Genomic DNA, 21,576 nt, shown 5'->3' on the forward strand with positions numbered 1-21,576 from the left:
GTCGGACCGCTAAGAGTTGTGTTGGACTACTAGGTGTTGTTAATGTGCCGACAAGCTGTTTTGATGGTCCATCAAAATATTCTAATGGATCGTTAGAATTTCTGATGGAGTATTGATGGATTTTTCGTTCGGGCCAGCTATTTCCAGCCAGGGGATAAAATTTCCTACTGGAATGGATTCTATTTCCTGCCAGCCGGAAGACTGGCTGGCACTAGTACCTTCCAGCTGAAAAATCTGATTTTCTTTCATGTGGATGATGTGCGTAAAGCATATATAGACCACGCCTTTCAAAATGGCGACAGATTATGTCGTCTGCGTTTTATTCAGTGCGCAAGTTAATACAACACCGTTAAGGCTGGCACAGAGATATTCCAGTAACATCACCAGATTCAATAAGACCTGTGTAAAACCTGGAGTCATGTGTGCTGTTCAATAAAGTGCACACCAGGCTTCGTGTGCTCTCTCGTTTCGCAGGTTGGAAATGACTACATGTCGTCTGCATCTCGTCGCTGTCTCTCAGCAGTTGAACGGCAGTGGAACAAACGCCAAATTAGACAGGAGGAGAACCAGCACGTGAAGTTGAAAAATGAATGGTCAGACATTTTCAATTTGATAAAAAATGTCGCGAAATGCAATATGCCACTTGATTACAAAGCAACCAGCTACATGCGAGTGGGAGATCAAGTAGCTATACCGTCTGAATCCAAAAGCAGAGCACCCATTCTCAAGTTCACAATGGGGTTGAGCATGGTGTTACCTGTTTCAAAATCTGAGAACGCTACATGAGAACGTGCTCAGGTTACTCTGAAATTTGCTTTATGCAACCGGCTCAGACGTTGAGTACGACCTTGAGATCGAACTCAGGTCTAAGCACGATTTGAAACTGCTTGATGAAGACAGCCCTGGTCTTTCAAACAATAGGCAGCAGGACAGACCACGTCCCGGAGACAATGGTGGAAGGATTAAGTTAGAGGATAGGGCAACGGATTATTTGGTACCGCAGTATGAGAGAGGATAATCAACGAGGAAATCAATATTTCGGTAAGATTAGCACTCAGCTATCTCTTTGTGCCATAAGTACAGAAATAGCTGCAATGCTCGAAGAAGGCTGGAGCAACTGCTCACTACATACTTACTTGGTTGTTATATTTAACGGTATTAGTACTGGTAGCTGCCTACTGGACCGAAGCCGTGTGTATAGTTCGGGACATGAAATCAGTGCATAAGGTTTAAGAGGCGCCGCCCATAAGATGTAGCTACTGAGGAACAAGCAGACACTTGTATGTGCACGGTGAGATAAAGTATATTTTATTAGGAATGAATGTACATTTCGTTAATTTGGTGCAATAGGGAGGTGGAACTTCTTAAGCAGCATTAATACACCAGGACGGGCATACTTCCAGATGATCTTCAGGACTCGCAAAATAACACTGCTGGAAGCGAGATCACGTGCATAGTTCTTTTTGTCCTCCTGCGAAGAACGAGAGCGGGACCTGATGTAAAGTGCATCACAGTGTACGAAAGGTAGCATTAGGTAACGTGGGTGGGACAGCTAGAACTGGAACAATAAGCACGTGAGCATATGATCCACTCAAACAAACACATCTGCTGTGCAGGTTGGGTAAACGCTTCCCTCTTGACCAGAGCGTGCTTGCACAAACGTAGAGAAGGATTCCTCAATGGCTTTCTAGTACGCTTCTCTAGTGCTTCGGACACGTGTTACTGTCCTCAACATTGTCAGTGCGCATAACGCACTACCAAAGCTGCTGAGGGCGCTGTTCTAGAATTTCGTTGCTCCATGCAGTCCCAGATCTTACGACGCCAGTCTGCACTATCTCTTAACAATATGCTATGTCTTGCAGGATATTTGCCAATTTACTGAAGCTTCTCGCTTAAATCCCAGACGCACAGAGAAATCCTGCTGGGGTCTACCGATGTTATAATACAAACGCAAGCCAGAGTTGAAATACTGCATTTAGCAAAATGTTGAAGAAAGAGCCCTGGGACACAGAGCCGCGGACGTTTCGACTTCTTCTGATCACCGTCCTCATAACTGGCATAGTATCTATAGGCTTAGGAATGACGTTCTGTAGAGCCCATTGGTATTTTACGTCAAGAGCATGTGAGGGTGGCAAAATTGCAGCTAGGCTTGTACAGCTGAGGATTACAAGCAGCGTGCCTGAGGCGCTTTGCTGGGGCACGGAAGTGGGTTGGGGGATTGAATGCATCTGCACTACCAGGAGGCCTTCGCGAAATAAAAGCGATGTTGCACGAGGGTGATTCCAGGTGAGATCAGGCAGGTTGGTCCCGATGACCTCCCGGATTTTTTATGCACAATATATGTTGAAGCCTAGCTTATGGAAAACATTCCAGGACAAGAATAAATTGAAAATTATTCCGGGAGTTTACGTAAAAAGTAATCAGGTGAAACTGCAATTTTGCGCAGTGTCATTTTCGTCAACTTTTGGACGTTGTACCTCTGGGGCCATGAGGCACATGGGGAAGATATTTTTGTGACAAAATATACATGTTGTCGTTAGTTGGCCGCGTACTTTCTACGCACTCAGCTCTGAGAGATAATTTCCCAAAAATGTTAAAAGTCACTCCACTTGCAGTTTTGTCTGCTTATTAGACGCCTCAGTGCTCGTCTCTCCGATGCATAGTGAATGTGGCATCCTAATATTCGTCATTGCAACCTCTTTCTACTCATATAAAAAATGTAACAGGTTGTTTTACGACGGCAAAGCTTTCAGGGGGAATTGCAAAATCATGGTTCAGCGAAACTGTCAACTTTGGACGTCCGTTTCAGGTATCCGCCCACTCAGTGCGTTGTTCGTACTGCTCGTAGGTCATTTTTTTGTGCGGATCAGAGAAGGGCAAAGCACAGCCAGCAACGTTAGAATCGCCCCTACCTCACCAGTTGTATGCCCATAGGGACAGCGCGTGTAGGTGCGGCTTATCACTTTGTAGCACTGGTCAATCTTTCCAATTCACTGCAGGGTCTCTTTATGTGGCCGAGTATTCCGGCCTGCTGTAGAAAATGCGCGCGAACTTGGAATTGCGCTTAAGCACGCGTGCCGCCATCTGTTGGAGGGCCGGAGCACCACCGTCAACCCTCTCCATGCTTTTGTCGGTTGTAGAGCGGCATTTCAAACAGCCAGGGTGCACTCTTCAGCTAAAATGGAGAAAATCGAGTACTGCGCTGTGATAAAATTATTGACAAAACAGGGACTTTCGCCTAAGGGAATTAAAGCGCGACTGGAGAACGTGTACAGGGAAGCCTCTCCGTCGTACACAACGGTGAAAGATTGGGATAAGCAGTTTCGACTGGGGCGAGAGTCCACTGAAGATGATCCACGCGGTGGTCGTCCAGTGGAAGTAGTGACACAAGAAAATTTGTCTCTTGTCGAGGAGGAAGTGCTGAGCGACAGGCGTCTGAAGGTGAAGGGAATGGCTGGGAAGAAAGACTGGGTTTTTCCAAAACAACCGTTTTTCGCATCTTCGGCGAGGGCCTTCACATGAAAAAGGTCAGTGCGAGATGGGTGCCACTACTTCTCGCGTCAGTTCAAAAGCTACAGCGTGTCGTCTGTGCCAAAGTGTCTTTGGAGCTTTGTGAAGAAAACGAAGAAGAAATATTGAAGTCGATTGTTACAGTGGATGAGACTATGGTGCTCTTCTATGATCCCCTTTCGAAAAAGGAGTCGACGGAACAGCGCAAACCAGGAGAAGCACCCCCAAGAAAAGCCAAGGTCACACAATCCACAAAGAAGATCATGGCAACAATATTTTGGGATTGTCACGGGACCCTCCTCATCGACTTCAAAGAGGGGAACACCACAGTGAATGAGACGTATTGTGCTTTACTCCTGTACCGACTGCGAGAGTCCATCAAGGAAGAGAGGCGCGGCAGGTTGAGTCGAGGTGTCCGGTTGCTCCAGGATAATGTCCTTGTTCACATGGCTACTGTTGCCAAGGCAGCATTGAAGGAGTGCGGCTTCGAAGAAATCCACCACCCACCCTACAGTCCAGACTTGGCACCGAGAGAGTACATCCTGTTCTAAAACTTGAAGAGCGATCTCAGTGGACGGAGATTTCAAAACGATAGTGATGTGCAAGAGGCAGTTTTCCAGCATTTTGTGGAGACAACTTCGGACTATTTTTTCAAGGGGAATAAGAATGCTGGTTGAAAGGTGTCAAAAGTGCATCGAAGTTAAGGGTGACTATGTCGAAAAGTGGTACACTTGTTTCGTGTCTATGATTATTAAAAGTTGGTCGGGCTGGAAAACTTATGGAACCACCCTCGTATAACATGACGTGGCTTGCACGTGCTTATATCGTTGTTGCACAGGTGAACGTAAACAGTTTCCACAACACTTTATTCACCTTGAAAAACACCTGGTAGGCAGGGAATGATGACGGACGTATTTTCGCTACCGTTTACATTTTCATTACTGCTATTTTTTTATTTCCGTTATCCATTTCTGGTACCAGCCTTCCAATTTCATTTCCGTTACTTATTCGTTGCTGTTTCCAATAATGGAAAGGCTGTTACAGAGCTGCCGGAGGACAGCCTGTCCGGGACTGTCAGCATCCTGTTTTGCCCAAGTGCTGCTTCTGTGTCACGCGTACAAACTACACAAGTAATTTTACGTCGTTAGGATGCGTCCGCTTATGAATGCCACATTGGAGGAAAGTCACACCCATCTTGAGTTGCTGGGTGACTGAAGACACGTTTGTACATTTTCAAAAGTCTTGCAGGATGTGCTCATCCTAGCCTCATGCGTCCTCAGCCACCCAGTAATAAATAATACTGCAGTGGCCATGGTGAAATAACAAAAAGGAAAAAGGAGTAACTAAAAGTCCTAGGGTGTCATCCTCCTGTTATGGTGGAGTACAGCGACCTGTTGATGTCATAGAGTTATGAGGACCGGGACGGGATAAGCCAGGGACGCACCTCGAGGTCCAATATTGCGCTTTGTTTCCATACTCTTGTATGGTATTTCAAGCATTATAAGGAATGGAGTTATCAAAATACAAAAATCAAATGAAAAGTCACTCAAATGTCATCCCACAACAGTAATAGCCATTACCAGAATTCGATACCGGGCGATAATTTTCGTTTCCGTTTCCGGTAATGGAGGACGGTGGTGTGCGTTTCCGTTCCCGTTATCGTTATAATCTCCAATTTCGGTAATATACCGTTTCTGTTACCATTACCGTTAAGATTCACTGCTGTTAGGTAAACGAAAATGCAAACTATGCGCACCACTGACGTGCGTGGAAAAGCAGGCAGGTACCTGCTTTTCCACGCACGTCAATGTTGGGCATCGTCTGCATTTTTTTTTTACCTACCAGATGTGTTTCAAGCTCACTAAAATGTTCTGGAAACTGTTTACCTTTACCTCTGCAACAACTATACAGGCTGTCTTTTTTTAGGCGATACAGATTTTTCGTTAATAAACAATAAGGGCTATAGACATGCTATTTTCATTTCGATCATCTCTGGGCTGGCGGACGCTCTTGGCCATATGTTGCTCAGCCGTCGAATGACTAATTACCTAAAAATCGTTAACTAACTTTATAATTAAAAAAGCTACGACGTCGTCCCAATGAGAATACCTTTTCTTTTCCGTGACATGATATCGTAGCCGTTTTCAGAACAAAAAAATCCCTTCGGTAGATCGTCCGCAAAAAAATTGTGGAGGAACATCATTTTTTTAATTTATTTTGTTCATTCCGCATCTTCGCAGACGCGCTCTCCCTTCGCCCCCAATGTGAGAAGGTGAAGGAAGCCTCATGCGTCGAAGATGCTGTCACAGTGCCGCCTCATGGGTCGAAGATCAGCTTTAACTTGAAACAAAACAAAGACACATGCATCGGGTGACGCTATCGGAACCGCCCTTATCTTCGGTCTATGTTCTTTTAATCTTTTTCCAAGACTCAAGAGGTGACAGTGTGCTCTTTCACACTCTCCACATTGGGGGTGAAGGAAAGACGGGCCTCCGAAGGCGTGCACTAAACAAAATAAAGAAAAACATGGTGTTGCTTCATTAATTTTGGGGGGACGATCTACCGAACGGATTTTTGTTCTGAAAACGGCTACGATATCAGGTCACCGAGAGGAATACATGTTCTCATTGGGACAACTTCGTAGCTTTTATAATTTAAAAAGTTAATTAACGATTTTTAGGTAATTAGTCATTTGATGCTTGAGCAACATGCGGCCATGAAAGTCCGCCAGCCCAGAGATGATCGAAATGAAAATAGCACGTCTATAGCCCGTATTGTTTATAAATCTGTATCGCCTTAAAAAGGACACCCTGTATAAACACGTGCAAGTCACATCATGTTATACTCGGCCACATAAAGAGACCCTGCAGTGAATTGGAAAGATTGCCCCATGCTGCAAAGTCATAAGCCGCATCTGCACGCGGCTGTTCCTATTGGCATATAACTGGTGAGGTACGGGTGATTCTAACTTTGCTGGCTGTGCTTTGCCTTTCTCTGATCGGCGAAAGAATTGATTTTTTTTTCTCGGAACACGTGGAACGATGTCTTTAAGCAGCATGAACAACGTACTGAGTGGGCGGATACCCGAAACCGACGTTCAAAGTTGACAGTTTCGCTGAACCATGATTAAGCAATTCAGCCCTGAGAGCTTTGCGTTCGAAGAACAACCTGTTACATTCTTGATATGAGTAGAAAGAGACGGCAATGACGAATATTACGATACCACGTTCTGTGTGTATCGGTAACATAAAGACGAGCACTGTGGCGCCAAAAAAGCAGAGCAATCTGCAAATGGAGTGAATTTGATAATTTTTAGGAAATTATATGTTACAACCGCGACCGTAGAAAGTACGCGCCAATTAACGACAACCCATATATTCTGAGACAAAAATATATTCCCCCTGCGCCTCATGGCCCTAGAGGTACAAAGTCCAAAAGTTGATGAAAATACCAGTGCACAAAATTGCCGTTTCACGTAATTATTTTTTAAGCTAAGACCCAAAATAATTTTCAGTTTGTTCGTGTGCTGGAATCATTTCCATAAGCTAGGCTCCAACGTATATTACGTATAAAAAATCCGGGATGGTCGTCGGATCAAACCTGCCCGATGTCAAATGGAATCACCCACGAATGGAAAATTAATTAGATAGGCATTTCCATCTCCCGATTTTGCGTTACGTCGATTTAAAACGTGCAATATTGATCAACTACCAGCTCCCGTGACACAGTGGTAAGGATGACCGCTTTCCACGCTGAGACTGGGAGGTGACAGGGGTTCGAATCCTGTCACCGGCTGTGCTGTCTGAGATGTTCCCTGGGCTTTCCGAAGGCTTTCCGGAGGAATGTCGGGGCAGTTCCCTCTGGAGTCGGCCCAGGACGCAAACTAATCCCTCTGTCCGCCACTCCTTCCTGCTGTCCTCTCTCCATCTGTCGACGTCTGTACGCCACTACTGTTACTACGCTACGACACTATTGCGTGGCCTTTCCGAATTTCGTGAGATAGCGCTCATTACGTCACAGTGTAAAGCTTGATCTCTGTGTGGCAGAGTATTGTTTGCGTTCAGTCTGGACGATAAAATGTGGGCCGTCCGAAAGTATGCGACTGTCCATAGTGCAACCGCCTACAGAGGTGATTGGACTAGGTGCATCGTTCCAAAGGACAAATGCCTTGCAATGAGATGAACTGGAAGAAATTCCGGGAAGCCTGCGGTAACCTCTGGCGCCAAGCTCACTGCATTTGGGATAATTTGAGGCAGGGGAATAATAGGGGTCCTCTTCGTGTCCCAATGCATGTGGGACACAAAAAATCACTGATAAACTGCACTGGTGACACTCAGCAGGTCGGACTTATGTTCTTCGGAAAGTATTCCACCTTCAAAGTATTATAATGCCTCTTGTACCTCGATTTTGTGTACCATAATGTAGATACAAATACATTTCTAGAACAGGTATCATAACACATACTTCAAATACTCAAAAGTGTTACAACAGTAATAGTATTATAATACAAAATATTACCATTACTGCCCACCCTTTGTGCTACCCTCAGTGGCGACTCAGGCTCACGCTGCGATAAGCCTGCGCCAAAGTGCTTCCGCCCGCGCCTCACAGAGGGCGCATCAGCCTCAAGTTGTGACTTCTCAGGGGTACCCGACAGCTATCGCTGTTCGCTAAATAGCTAGAAGGATTTGCTTAAATTCTCTTATAATCTCTCTATATCTGCTCTCTATTTTCTGGCATCCCTTTTCCCGCGTATATGTTTAGTAATTGGGCCCACCTAGTATATTATGGCTTGTGCAAAACATGCGTTAAGCAAAACATGGACCCAAATCCACAGGAGTAAAATGTACTAGACACGACCCCTCACGGATGAATTCTCAAATGGACGTATCTTCTTTGCGCACAATGTGAGGCAACATCTTATCTGTGAAGGCTATACTGTTCTCCGTCGGTCTGCAAATGGCTCTTTCACTACTTAGAGAGCTGTCGTTGACTACGCATTTTTGGGTCTCTAACCATTGAAGCTGCAACGGGGCACCAAAGCTGAGTCCGACCAAGTTCACACTTGCGTAAGAGCTCGCGATTTGTCTCTCGCTCTAAATTAGATTACAAAGGTATCAGGAGATAACCCAGTTATGATTACTTTGTTCGCGATCCTGGTTCGTCCGACGAGTAATAAGCTCCAGTGAAACATTGATGAGCGCAGGTGACCTGCAACGCGAGGCCTCTCATTTGAGCTGCTTTAAGTACCTTCCACTCATTCAAAGAGTCTATAAAGAAAACAAGAGCCAGTTATACTTCGTGGTGTCAGTGGAAGAGCTTTTAAAGACCATGTCCGGAGGAAGCTACATTCGATTGCCACAAATTATGCCGAACAACCCAGGAAAATCTTCAGAATCTCATCCTGTATTTGGTATCTTGTCAACTACTGAAAACCTGCTTCAGTAGTTTACGAAGTTCAGTCACCTGCCACAATCATTTACATTGTCGGTTTTCGGTTTTCGTTTGCAGGTTCCTGAATGATGTAATATGAACTGACCATCACGTGTCATGTGTGCTTTGTGTCCGCTTTGCGATATCGTGCGGTAGATTGATATCCTTCAGATGAAAGACATCAATGTATTACTTTAGGTACAACTGCACCAGTCCATAGAACCTAACTGAAATTAGATCGATAACATTTCAGTAACCACCGGCCTCGATGGGTCAGTCGGTAGCTTGTTGGCATTTTTATGCCCAGATCGCGGGTTCGAACCAGGCCGAGGACGTCAGCAACTTGGTGGCAAGGTAATAGGGTACTCAGACACGCGGTCTTCCGCGAGGGACGTTACGGGGTGCCGTGTGGCGAGCTCTCACCGCACGTTAAAGGGACTACGAAACGATTTTTTTATTCGTTTCGTTCGAAAGAAGACATTTTTCTGAGTCTAGAACCGAAATTTTACTTTCGTCGCGCGAGCGGATTTCTCGGGAGCGAATTTAAACGGAGCGGCGGAGGACAGCTGGCGCCGCGCCGTGGCGAGCTGCCGAGCAGAGACACAACGGACAACTTGACGCGACCACGGCCGGCTCAGCAACACGTCATCGTGACGTGTTGCCGAGCCGAGGAATCCCGCCAGGAGCATGCGCCGTAGGATATCGCGTATGCGTTCATCGGGAGTGGAAATCTCCATGACAGCAGCTTTCGCGCGATCGGCAGATTTCGGCAGTGGCGGCAGCCACAGCGCGAGCTCACGGCATTACTTGCCATTGTGCAACACCGGTGACGTAACGGGGAACCGAAGTGCGGTCCGTACAGTTACACCATCGACAGGGAAATGTGCGCGGGAGAGGAGGAACGCGGAAGAGACATTTCCAGCGCGCGCTCCTCGCAGAGTGGAGATATTTCGTCCGGAAAAATTTGTGGCATATTAGTTTCTCTGCGGGAAGAACAGTTTCCATCGAAAAAAAGTATGGGGGTTCGGGAGATTTCATAGTCCCTGTAAAGAACCATCAGGTGGAGAAAAGCAATCCGCAGACCGACCACTGTGGCGTCTCTCATATGATCTCAGTTGTCTCGCGACGTAAATCCCTAATTACCATTCCAGTAACCGCCATGCAAGTTGCCAGTTAAGAAAAAAAAAGGAGTCCTGCATACTGATTGTGGGTTCCACCTCAGCGAATGGCGCCAGTAACATGGTGGCATATTGCAAGTTGATTAGACAATACGTACATGCATGCGTACATTTCAGCGCACGTCGAAGCATCCTCAGGTGTACAAGCTTTATCGTTAGATAAAGCACTCTGGCGTTGCTTATAACCACATTTTTGTGTGCGGATTGTGCGTCAGAGTGTGGTGAAGCCCCTACGTGAGCATTTTAATTAACTCATGTCCTTTTATCAAATCATGTAAGTGGGCCTTTCAGGCCAAGGTGCTGCGCTTGTCCTCCAGCATCTCTTCGCCTCACCTTCTACTAGGAATGCTAGGCTTTCCAACATTACCTCCTCCAGATGAACACCTTGCTTTTCCATGTGGCTGGCGATGACGGCTTCTTTTGCACTGGTGCTCTCTTGGCAACGCTGGGAAAGCTAGAAAGCAAATAGTACATCAAAATAATCATCAGTAACAGAACTCTGCCATTTATCTGGCTCTCTTCGACGACATAGGAGGGCTGCCTCAAAGCTGTGGCATATATGGGGGAGACTTGCAATCGGATAACGAAAGGGTTTTCAAGTCATGGATTGTAATCGGATACCGTGATCTCGAACTATATCAAGTGATCAAGTGATCAAGTTGGCCAAGGGGAGTCCTGTGGTGCTTGTAACGTTCCATATGTCATCCTCGGTGTAGGATAGACTCGGCGGAGTATTGCAGCAATCTTTTAATATACGCCACATGACACTTAAGTTAGACATGCGTCTTTACTCGACGGAGTCCCGTTCGGAAGAGAGCTCGTAGAGCACGGCTCCTTTCAAAAACACACACTCTCTCCCTCTGGGCTCATGTGTTGGCGCGCCTTTTAATCTTGCACGATATGTTCCTGGCATATGGAGAACCCACGTACGAAGTCTTTTTTTTTTTTTTGAGCGCCTATACTTTGCCACCATACGGCTGCGCTTACTCGCGTTCTGCATCTTGAAACTCGCTGGTGTCCAGTATGAATGTTCCTTGGGAAGGAAGGGTGGTATGACCATCCGGTCGCCCTTGAACAGGTGCTGTTCGATCACACAGAGATCAGCTGAGCATACTGGGTATCTTCGTTCCTTGCAAGGCAGGTTTTTGGGGTCTAGTCAGCCCTTCCTTGGAGTAGTATTCAATCACTCGAGATTATATGGGATGTTTCGTTGTTTCTGTCTTCATGCGTGTTAGCATATCGGCTGATGCTGGTAAAAGTTCCATTATCAGGACCTCATATTCACTCATTGCTACATCCAGATCGCATGTGGCTTCATTGTCTACGTTTGATACAGGATTTCCAGAACGAACATCTGCCGTGTGGATGTCCCTCCCAGGAACATGTGACACCGAAAGGTCAAATTACGACAAACTCGTGCAGAACCGTTGCAGACGTACACTTCAGTGGTCGATTTTCTTCGAGGTCAGAAGAGGCACCAAAGGGAGGGGGTATGTTTATTAAAGAAGAAGAAAAAGGAAAGGAGGAAAGGTCAGACAGGACAAGGCCGACTTGCTATTTCCAAAAGAGAAAAATAAAAAAAATAAAGAAAAGGTGGCGGGGGACCATGAGGTGGCTCAAAGTCTGTAAAGGCAGGTAGCAGCACCAAAGGTGTGTGATCTGTTTCAATCTGATGCCGTAGGCCCAGTTTTAACATGAGAGCCTGCCCAGGTGATGGTCAAAACCCCTTTTTCTATTTGGGCGTACCGTTGTTCAGTTTCAGTGAGCGCTTTGGAAGCGCTTTGTGCTTCCGCCAGTCTCGCCAGGCTTTCTTCAATCGTTGGCATCAGCACACGTTCTCACACTTATTGTCTGTTAAGCTTTATGTAGTTTATGCATATGCACAGTTCGCTACCTTGTTTTCTCCTACTAACATGGGGGTACACCGCTCAGTAGCCCTGTGGACCATGATTACCACATCCACTTCATGCATATGTTTGAGTTCATTTTGAACGTTGGCAGGACCGGAATAGCCACTCTTCCTGGATATATTACGGCGTAAGATTTTGCCTCAAGCAGGAGTGTCATCCTCTTCGGAGCTTCCATCAATCCCAGTCCTAAAAGAAGCTTGGGGTAGTCCTTATGAACTTCCTTGGCATCCAAACTTGGCTTAACAGGGCTCCCGTAAGCCAGGGACGACAAAGGCATGCATCTGTACAGTATGATGCATCCATGTGATTGTTGGTTTTACCTGCCCCGGGGTGGTTACCCCGGTATTTTGTCCTGCACTCAAAGTGACTTTGGTGGGGCTCTTCGACTTGCCCATTTCCCCAGAGTACAGGCGTTGGGGTATTTACTGATACATCATCCCCGGTGTCGACTTTGAATGTCATATCTCTTTCCCAAACTGTGGCTTTAACCTTCTATGGCTCGGAGCTCGATTCAATCAGGGCTTCTTCCAGGTAGTCCGCTTCCACGGCCGCACTGTAGTGCAGCTGACTATTTTGAGGTGTCTTGGGGAATTAAGGTGACATGCAAAATTGAGACAAAAGGTCCTTTTTTCTTAAACTTGTTGCAGATTTTGTAGTGCACTGGGCACTGAAGTCGTTTGCGGGGTCGCGCATTTTCACACCAAACGCATGAACGTGTGCTGGACTACGATGTCTTTTTCTTGTCTTGGCGCAGTCGGCCTTTTCCTGTCCGTACTTCTTCAACGGTTTTCTCGCCTTTCTCCTCGGCCCGTATGTCCTTGTGCCGCAGCTCTATCGTATAGCTGTTTACAGCTGCCGTTACTACCGATTCCAAAGTCTACTCCGTGTTTAACTGAAGACGTTCCGACAACTGAACATCAGACAGACTGACAAGTAAACGGTCACGTATCAGCTGTTCTTTTAGCTCTCCATACTGGCAGCGATCTACCATCTTATGCAAGTACGTTATCAAAAACATCAACGGTCTCATTGGGCTCTTGCCGGTTGCAATAGGCTCATTCATATATGACGTTGGTTCGATTACTCGAGGCATTTTACTAAAGGCTCGAAGTGCTTTTCGAATGCCATTGTGACTGCCGCGTAAATTTTGTTTTGTTCCGAAGTCAGTTTCAACGAGCACAGTATGTCTTCCCCTTCGCGTCCTATCGCACATAAGAAAGTATTAACTTGAGCTTCTTGGAGATGGAGGTGTAGCTCCATGATGATTCTGTAACATTCCCACCTTTGGAACCGGGGTTTCCGCGAGTGAGGTTGCCGAAAATCAAACTTTTCGGGCAATTGTGCTGACAACATGTTGAAAACGTTTGCTGGGACGCTCTGCGTTCCTTGCGCGTTGGCCTCTTCCGCCATCTTGGTTGTTGAGACCGCGTCTTGACGTTTCTGTTGGTCCTTCCTCCGTCAGAGCTGGCTTACGTGATGCTTTTGAAGATTAACGACTTGATCCCACCGCTGCCACGGGCTGCGTTCCAGAACTCACCCGGGTCGACCCGAGAGTAGGGAGTTGCTACTCTCCGCGTTTCAAAACCTACTCGATGACGTCGCGACCCCCCTTCCAAAAGCGGGTTGCCTACTCGAGAGTAGCTACCCGAGGTCGACTCGCTCTACCCCCTATCGGACGGGAGTAGGTAAGGGTAGTGACGTCAGAGCTGTCGTCTGCACTAAAATCTACGATCGTCTGCTTTTGCTGCTGCTTGTCTCCGCAGCACCACAAATGATGCAGGAAAGTTCCGGTGCCGATTTTGCGACCTGATGTTGTCTTCAGTGCAACATGCACGGAACCATACATACAACACACATTAGATCGTTGCATGTGGGGGTCGAAACCTGTTTCTTTGCGTTTTAGAGCTAGCTGCGGACAAGAACAGCGCTACCCTTTCTCGGAACGTGCTGTAAATACCCCTGATTCGTGGCGTGAATGCTTTACGAACCCGCGAAGGTGTCCCTATACCAAAATAAACAGTGTCACTAAAGCGAAGCAGCGGACAGCGCTTATGTCGCGAAGCCCAAATGTCAATGTCGTCTGCTGTCGCCATGTCGAGAATCGTACTCGCGCCTGTTCCACAACCTACACGAGGGTTACCTTACCCCCCTGGTCACGTGGTACAACTCTGTCACGTGACCAACTCCTACTCGAGGGTTAGTTGTGGAACGCACCCGAGATCTCATGGTGGTGTAGGATAGACTCGCGACGGAGTATTGAAGCAACCTTTTAATGTATGATTATACATTACTTGGCAGTTAGGTAGACATGCGTCTTTAGTCGACGGAGTCCCGTTCAAAGCCAGCCCGTAGAGCAGGCTCCTTTCAAAGAGGCTTTCTCTGTCGGCTCATGGCGCCATGAGTTGGCGCGCCTTTTTAACCTTGCAGAGCACATAGGAATGACAGCAACATTTAGGAGAACAAGGGCGTACTATCAGGATGCTCCACAGTGTGCAGCTGAAGATCAGGTACTGCCAGGACACCGTATCGTAGGTGACATCAGGCAAGCCATAGGGCTATCTTGCAGCATTGTATGAGGGTCGTTCAATAGGGAACCACAACTTATAATGCCCAACAGTGACGATGAATGTGGGAAACGATGGGAAATAGCCTCAGGTCGCCTTGAAGGAAAAGAACAGTTCTCGCCGTTGACCTACCCTCGAAATACCTAGCCCAGCATCCGGGATTCCCGTTTGTCTCGCGAGCACTTAAGATGGACATTCCGCATATGCTGTTGTAGAAATGGTGCTGTGAACGGTGAGGGAGCGTTCAGAAACAAGTGCAGCCGATGACGATGATATTCTCAAACCCGGAGGAAAGGTATTTCTCAGTGTATTGTCTGACGTCTTGCAGCGAACACAAAGAGCAAATTGAGTTTGAGCACAGATGGTCATTAATCTCGGGAACGCGGACAATCGGTTTCTCTACAGTCAGTCGAGGACGTCGGTTTCCTCCTCGGTAATCTTGCATCAGAACAAAACTAATGCGATGTGCATATATATCTGACCAAGGAGTGTGTAATCTCCTGTAATAAGGGCTGAGCATGTTTGAAACATACTAGCCGTGCTGTTGATAGTATGGCCCCGATCGCAAAAGTGAGCACGCTTGAATTGCAAGACAAATAACACGTTAGTAGTATAGAGAACACTATCTCTGAGCAGTATCTGACGTCATTGACAACAGCTCCCTATCTGGAAGCGACTCCAACATCACAGTCACGCTGGCACTGACGTCACGCGACGTCATTGCATACCCGCGGTAATGTGACCTCCAACCCCCAGCACTCTGGCGTCACGCGTGCGCTTAGCGCCGTTTTCAATAGATGGTACCACTATAAATGAACTTTTCGCACCGCTTTAGATATATGGCGCCACTGCGCGCTAGAATTTGAACATCGCTGAAAAAATAAAGCATTTCACGTTGCTTTCCATCGATGGTGCCACAATAAACCACGCTCAAACACCGCTTTGTGTACCTTTCAAGAGGTGGCACCAAAATTTGTTGTGCAAAATTTAAATGGGCTGAACGTCACTCAGGAACCATTCACGTTGCTTTCCTTGGACGGCGCCACTAAACTACGGTAAGGCTTCACTCTTGTTCAATATCGTTTCACATGGCTTTCCAAAGATGGTGCCACAATAAGCCGCACTAAGTTCAAATGACACTCCACAATTTGTGCCAAGCGCACTTCGAACGATGCTATCATATTGCAGATAAAGTATAGGAATAGTTGATAGAGTATGTTAGAGCTATGCCTTCACTTGTGTTTACGTGGTTTTGTTTACATAAACGATATGTATAAAAAAAATATCAGTGTTTCTTTTGAGAACATGGGGCACGTCCAGTAATTCTATGTTGGTTTATCTTAGAATGCATCAAATGATATCTACCCGATCAATCAGTAACGATGATGAGTGAGTTCAGAGTTGAACTTGCTCGGTGAGTGCACTTTGATGTAAAGTGGGAATTTGCTTTGACAGAGGTGAACTTTTAGGTAAATCTTGAAATTTGGAGGTGTATTGAAAATCTTACAGGTAATATAAATGCTATGTAGGAAACCAGCTTCTACGATGTTATTCCCACGACAGAGCACATGAATACATTATTTCTGCTATTCCCATGCATGCAAAACATTTCAAAAATCAAGCAAGGATGACGCGTGGGGCAGGCTGCTATGACGTACAACATCTACTCGATACTGGACTGGAGTTAAGCTCAGTTCTATCCACTAAGCTTGGCATCTGACAAAAACATCTGCTCTGGTGATGTACAACATGGGCCTGTAAAACCCTCGAAATACTCTGAGGACACAGAGGAGAAGTTACCCGATTGCCTACCGTTCACAGACAACACAGCTAGAAACATCAGGAGGGCATAATGAGCCTTGGAAGGACCTTGTAGGCGTGATAAATCATGCATATCACATACAACTGCAACTATTGCAAGGCGCCTTGCTCATATTGCGCAACCCTTACAAACGAATATGTCACCTAGAACGTAGGAATGATGGCTACGCTACACTCCATACTTACATAGCTGACTTTGGGAAACAGACAACGTTCTCAAGCTCTGCTGTAGGAAATCACTATATCTGCCTATTTCCAGCGCAAAATAATATCTTACATGTCTTTAATCAATTCAATTACACGTCTTTAACGACATATTATAGAATTAAGCAGTTCGCGATATTACTGCACCCCTCCTACGATTACTTCCCTTCAAGGTCCACGTTCGAAATCAAGTAACTTTTTATTCTTACACAAATCTAAACTGTAAATATGTGGCTGCAAAACGAGCTTCAGGTTGAGCTAGCAAACGAGACACCGTGAATTCATTCAATTCATCACATGATCTAGATTTATTGCGGTAACCTTGCACTTTTCAAAATGCACACAACGCAGACACCTTTCTGCATAGCGCATTTTGGAACAGGCAAACAACCTATACCGCATTACTCAGCGCTTCTGCATGAGGTGGGATCAGGATTTTTCCGAGAGCTGATACAACACTACCAACCAAGCAAGTGGCACCTCGTGCTTCGAAAGCTCGTTTACACTGGACCCTACATAGTGGATGAAGTTGAACAAGGACCCACTTTCGGGGATGCTCTAATGAAGGTAGTGCAACATACAGTCTATTCAACTGGGGACGATTTCTTTAACAAGATCAATGGAAGGGCAAAGCAAAGGGAACAGAGTTATAAAAGAAAGGCAACTCTATATGTCAGTCTATAAAATCTTAGCAGATGAGGAGGAAGGTTCCCGGCGAAAAAATGAGCTAGCTGGGAAGTCAACTGATACCTCCTCTTTCCCAGTTCGTGTGGTCTACTGGTGGTCAACTGGAACCAACTGGTAGCAAATTGGTGGGTACCGTGAACTTGGTGGTACCAGTTCAAGTTGGACTGGTATCAAATGGGAAGTGAATAGGAACCAGTTCAAAATGTGCTGGCGGCAACTGACAAGTGAAGTGGTACCAGTTCAAGTTGGGGCGGTGGTATCTGGAAATTGAACTGGCAACAGTTCAAGCTAGACTGGTAGCAACTGGAAGTAAAGTGGCACCAGTTCGACCTCGACCAGTTTACATGTTTGGGGAAGCTACGGTACCAGCACAGGTTAATATGAAGATTGCGAGACGAAGTTGTAAAAACGATCAGAAAGAAACATTATTAATAGCTTCTTTTTTCAATTTTTGGTAAAGTTCGTTTGTATTAACGAAAGTTATTTTGACTTTCGGCAGTTACGTTTGGGAGGCTTTGCCCCAAAGTGAGAAGATACAGTCCGACAATCCGGAGAGACAGTTGGAATTTGTTATCAGGTTAGGTTAAACACCCTGCATATAAGGAAAAAGAGAGTCACATCTGAATTAACCGAAAATGCTTGAATGGAATTGATGCGACACAATGGTTCGCAGGCCATCATTTTATCCACCGATTGAGCGGCCGAAGAGCGCTGTTAACGTGACATTATACAACAGGAACAAATACATTGACGATGATAAATGGTGAAATTCGCCACCTGGATTGTGGCCCACTACCGACAACCACAACGGCTACATTTGAAAAGCGTAATATAGGTGCGTAATTATAACTTGCTAAGTGTGCGCTTGGTGTGCCGCACCCCTCGTGATATTACTTTTGTCATGCTAACTTCATTCGTTATGAGACTTTTGTTCTACATTTTACCCGTTTTACATTTACCCGTTTCAGCATATGTGCCTGCGTTTACATTTTCACCGTTTGTAGGCGTCCCATGGTAGCCAGTCCGACTCTGTCGCGGCTCACATCCCCATATTTTTATCTTGTGTCATCATAGCTATCATCAGGTTATATTAAAAAGGGTAAAAGGGCAAGAAGAACTGGAGACTTGATGAATGAAAATGCACGACTGAACATGGTCTTTTGTAACGATCTACCCACCGTCGTCAACAGCTACACTAGAATTCAAGAGGCTTCTGCTTCGATACGTGATCTGTTCCTGATGTCTCACACATTTGACTGGAAAGAGGACTACCGAGTGATTGATTTCTGATCACAAGATATTCCCTTTGAGATGAGCCGTACAAAATTTACGCACAACAGACCTAAAATCCAGACAGTGTACTATTTTTCGTTCAACAAATCTTTGTAGAATTTTAACCATATCTCTAGCACCACGATAAATGTTAATATGTGCAAGGCCACTGTACGCATGTGCTTAACGAAGTTCATGCTTAAGAAGTATTGCAAGGGGTCCACTCGAAGACCATAGACAACAGGTGACGTTTATCATCTGAAACGTCGTGTAACCACAATTAGATGGCAGTGAAAACTATTCAATGAAAACTAAGAAAAAAGGTTCCAATGGTTGGGAATTAAGTGAGGCTAAAAGACTTATTATTATAGTTATTGTTAAAGAAATATATTTGTTGCGTACCACAAGAAAATTTGGCGTATGATTACTTTAAGTATCGAGCAAAACAGGAACGTAGTAACATACAGGGAACAGATAAAATAGAAAACATGGCGAGCTGCTTTAATCATAGGAAGACAGTTGCCTCAGGACAGGAGCCACCGATGTTTCGAACACAGGCTGTTCTTCTTCTGGGCACCGTCCCCATCATTGGTATGGTAATTAAAGGGTAAGGTGTGACGTGTTAAAGGTTCATGGGAATTGTGGGTCAACAACCCGGAGGGAGGAAAGGGTCCGTACGGGCTTCTACGGCCGGAGTAAATGGCAGCTTTGTCAGCGTGCGGAGGGGATTATGTGAACAAAATGATCTTGGCTCCAGACCGGCTACAGAAATGGGAGGTTCACGCACACGGCGACGAAACGTGACAACAGGCAAGAATCGGGGCGCATTTCGAAAGATAAGGAGTTTAGAGGTTACGTGGCGAAAACCCCAGATCGAGCACAGTTTCTTCTTCTTTTTTTGCAATATATATTTGTAATAGAAACTTCTGGCATGCAATGAAGAAATCAAAAAGCAGTGGCCATACAGAACATAACAGGTGATAAAGGGGATAGAAGGAAAAAGATATGAGCATATTTAATTTGTGAAGTGTTTCTAGGGTGCCTTTTGATTTTTTGATCACGGACGGGTGAAGAGCGTTGAAATTGTATATAAATAAGATTCCCTATCACATGTGTCACATGTGGATCTGAGCTCGGTTTCTAGAATATATTGTTCAATGATGTCAAAATTGTGACCAGGAACGTTAAAGTGTTCGGCGACTGCTTAATTGGGGGAGTTTGTTGAACGTGTTGTCGGTTCTGTGTCCGGTAAGGCTGTTCTTCATTTGTTGGCCGGTTTCACCAATGTATTGCATAGAGCAGTCCCCGGATTCAATGCAGTATATGACATGGGAGCTTGTGCATGTGAATGCCTGGTTAACGGGGTGGGTGTAGTTGCTTGCAGTGCATTTGATGGACTTAGCGTGTTCAACGTGCTTGCATGTTTTGCGGCGCCGGAGGGTTCTGTTCCAGTGTACTGGGTGTTCGTTTTGCTGATTTTGGCACTGACCAACGAGTCTGCTAGGTTTTTCGCGCGTCGGTATGTCACCTGTATTGGGTGGGTGAATATATTGCTAAGTATGTGACTGCTTTGGAGGAGGGGCTCGTGCTTCTGTAGAATGGCTTTGATGTTTGGCAGTGCGTTGGAATATCTTGTGATGAAGCTTATTTGGCACGCACCGGGATCATTTCGGTGTTCCAGAACCTCGCTTCGATCGAGTGAGACTGCCTGGCGACAGAATTCGGTTAGGAGGGAGTCTGTAGTCCCTTTGGGCAAGTGTACTGCAGAGTTCGTCAAGCTTCTCAGCGTAATATGTGTCGTTTGAACAAATTCTGCGCAGTCTTACACTCAGCCCGTTAGGAACTCCAACCTTACAGTGACGCGGGTGATGACTCTTGAGGTGAAGGTATTGTCGTTTGTCAGTTGGCTTTTTGTACAGGGTTGTGGTGTGGTTGCCGTTGTCTAGTGATATTGTGGTGTCGAGGAAGTTAATTAAATGAGTTGCCTGTTGTGATGTGAACTTTATGTTGCTATGCGCGGTGTTCAGTAGATCTGCGAACTTTAGAAATTCATGTTCCCCGTATTCCGATACAATAAGTATATCACCGATGTATCCAAGGTACATAGTGGGTTTTAATGAGAGGGCGCTAAGAACTTTGTTTTCTAGGAACCCCATGAAGATGGTGTTTGTGTACGTAGGTGCAACAGGTGTACCGTGTACATGTAGGTAGCATTCGCCGTTGAACTCGAAGTAGTTGAGTTTAAGGACGAAGTTCATTAGAGCGAGGATGGCTTCCGTGTCTTTCCTGGTGTTTGTTGTAGAAAGGGTATTGCAGAGGGTTGTGATTCCGTCGCTGTGTGGGATGTTAGTATACTGTGATGTCACGCCCAGCATGCCGAGTATTGCGTCCCTTCCAAATGTACGCGTGTTGTTTATATCTCTGGTTATTCTGTGGAGGTGGGGTGTGTCTTGTACATGGGATGGCAGTGTTGTCGGAATATGGTTTAAATAGTGGTCCAGGAATTTCGAGAGTACTTTTGTTGGTGTGCTGTTATTAGATACAGTTGGCCGGGGATCCCAGCAGTATAGAGCTCGTTGGCGTGTACGTTTTGGATTGTGATCACTAAATAGAAACGACCTGCGCCAGTGTTTGATGGGGTGAGATATCTGATGTCATCGCCTGTGATGGGCTTTCGTTGGTGGAGGTGCTGTATGGTACAGGTTATAAGCTCAGCGTACTCCCTTGTTGGGTCATGGTCCAGTTTGAGGTAGTGTTGCGTATTGTTGAGTTGCCGACGAGCCTCAGAAATATATTTATCTGCGGGCTTGATAATGATATCATCTCTGTCAGCTCGCGCTTTGATGATGTCACGCAGTGTTTTAGTGACGTTGTGAATACGCGTGCTTTGGGAAATATCGCGAAGGATGTCGTTGCTTACGTGTTTAATGTACAGGTGTAGTGCGTGTTCTCGGCCGTGATTTGGTGTCCAGGTTGACGGTAGTTGGAGGTCGCTGT

The 21,576-nt window shown here is 45.8% G+C and overlaps 1 protein-coding gene across 1 annotated transcript in view; it reads right to left on the reverse strand.

The window, feature by feature from the left end:
• Positions 1-1,297: 1,297 nt before the first annotated feature.
• LOC135373680 (uncharacterized) overlaps positions 1,298-21,576 on the reverse strand; it is a 32,873-nt gene continuing 12,594 nt past the window's right edge. The window contains exons 3-4 of the mRNA XM_064606767.1: positions 10,489-10,575; positions 1,298-1,471 (exon numbers count right to left, since the gene is read on the reverse strand). Of these exons, the coding sequence (XP_064462837.1) occupies positions 1,334-1,471; positions 10,489-10,575 (225 nt within the window). The 3' untranslated portion in view covers positions 1,298-1,333. The remainder of the gene's footprint in view (positions 1,472-10,488; positions 10,576-21,576) is intronic.

The sequence above is a fragment of the Ornithodoros turicata genome, unplaced genomic scaffold, assembly GCF_037126465.1.
Source record: "Ornithodoros turicata isolate Travis unplaced genomic scaffold, ASM3712646v1 Chromosome29, whole genome shotgun sequence".
NCBI classification, from domain to species: domain Eukaryota; kingdom Metazoa; phylum Arthropoda; class Arachnida; order Ixodida; family Argasidae; genus Ornithodoros; species Ornithodoros turicata.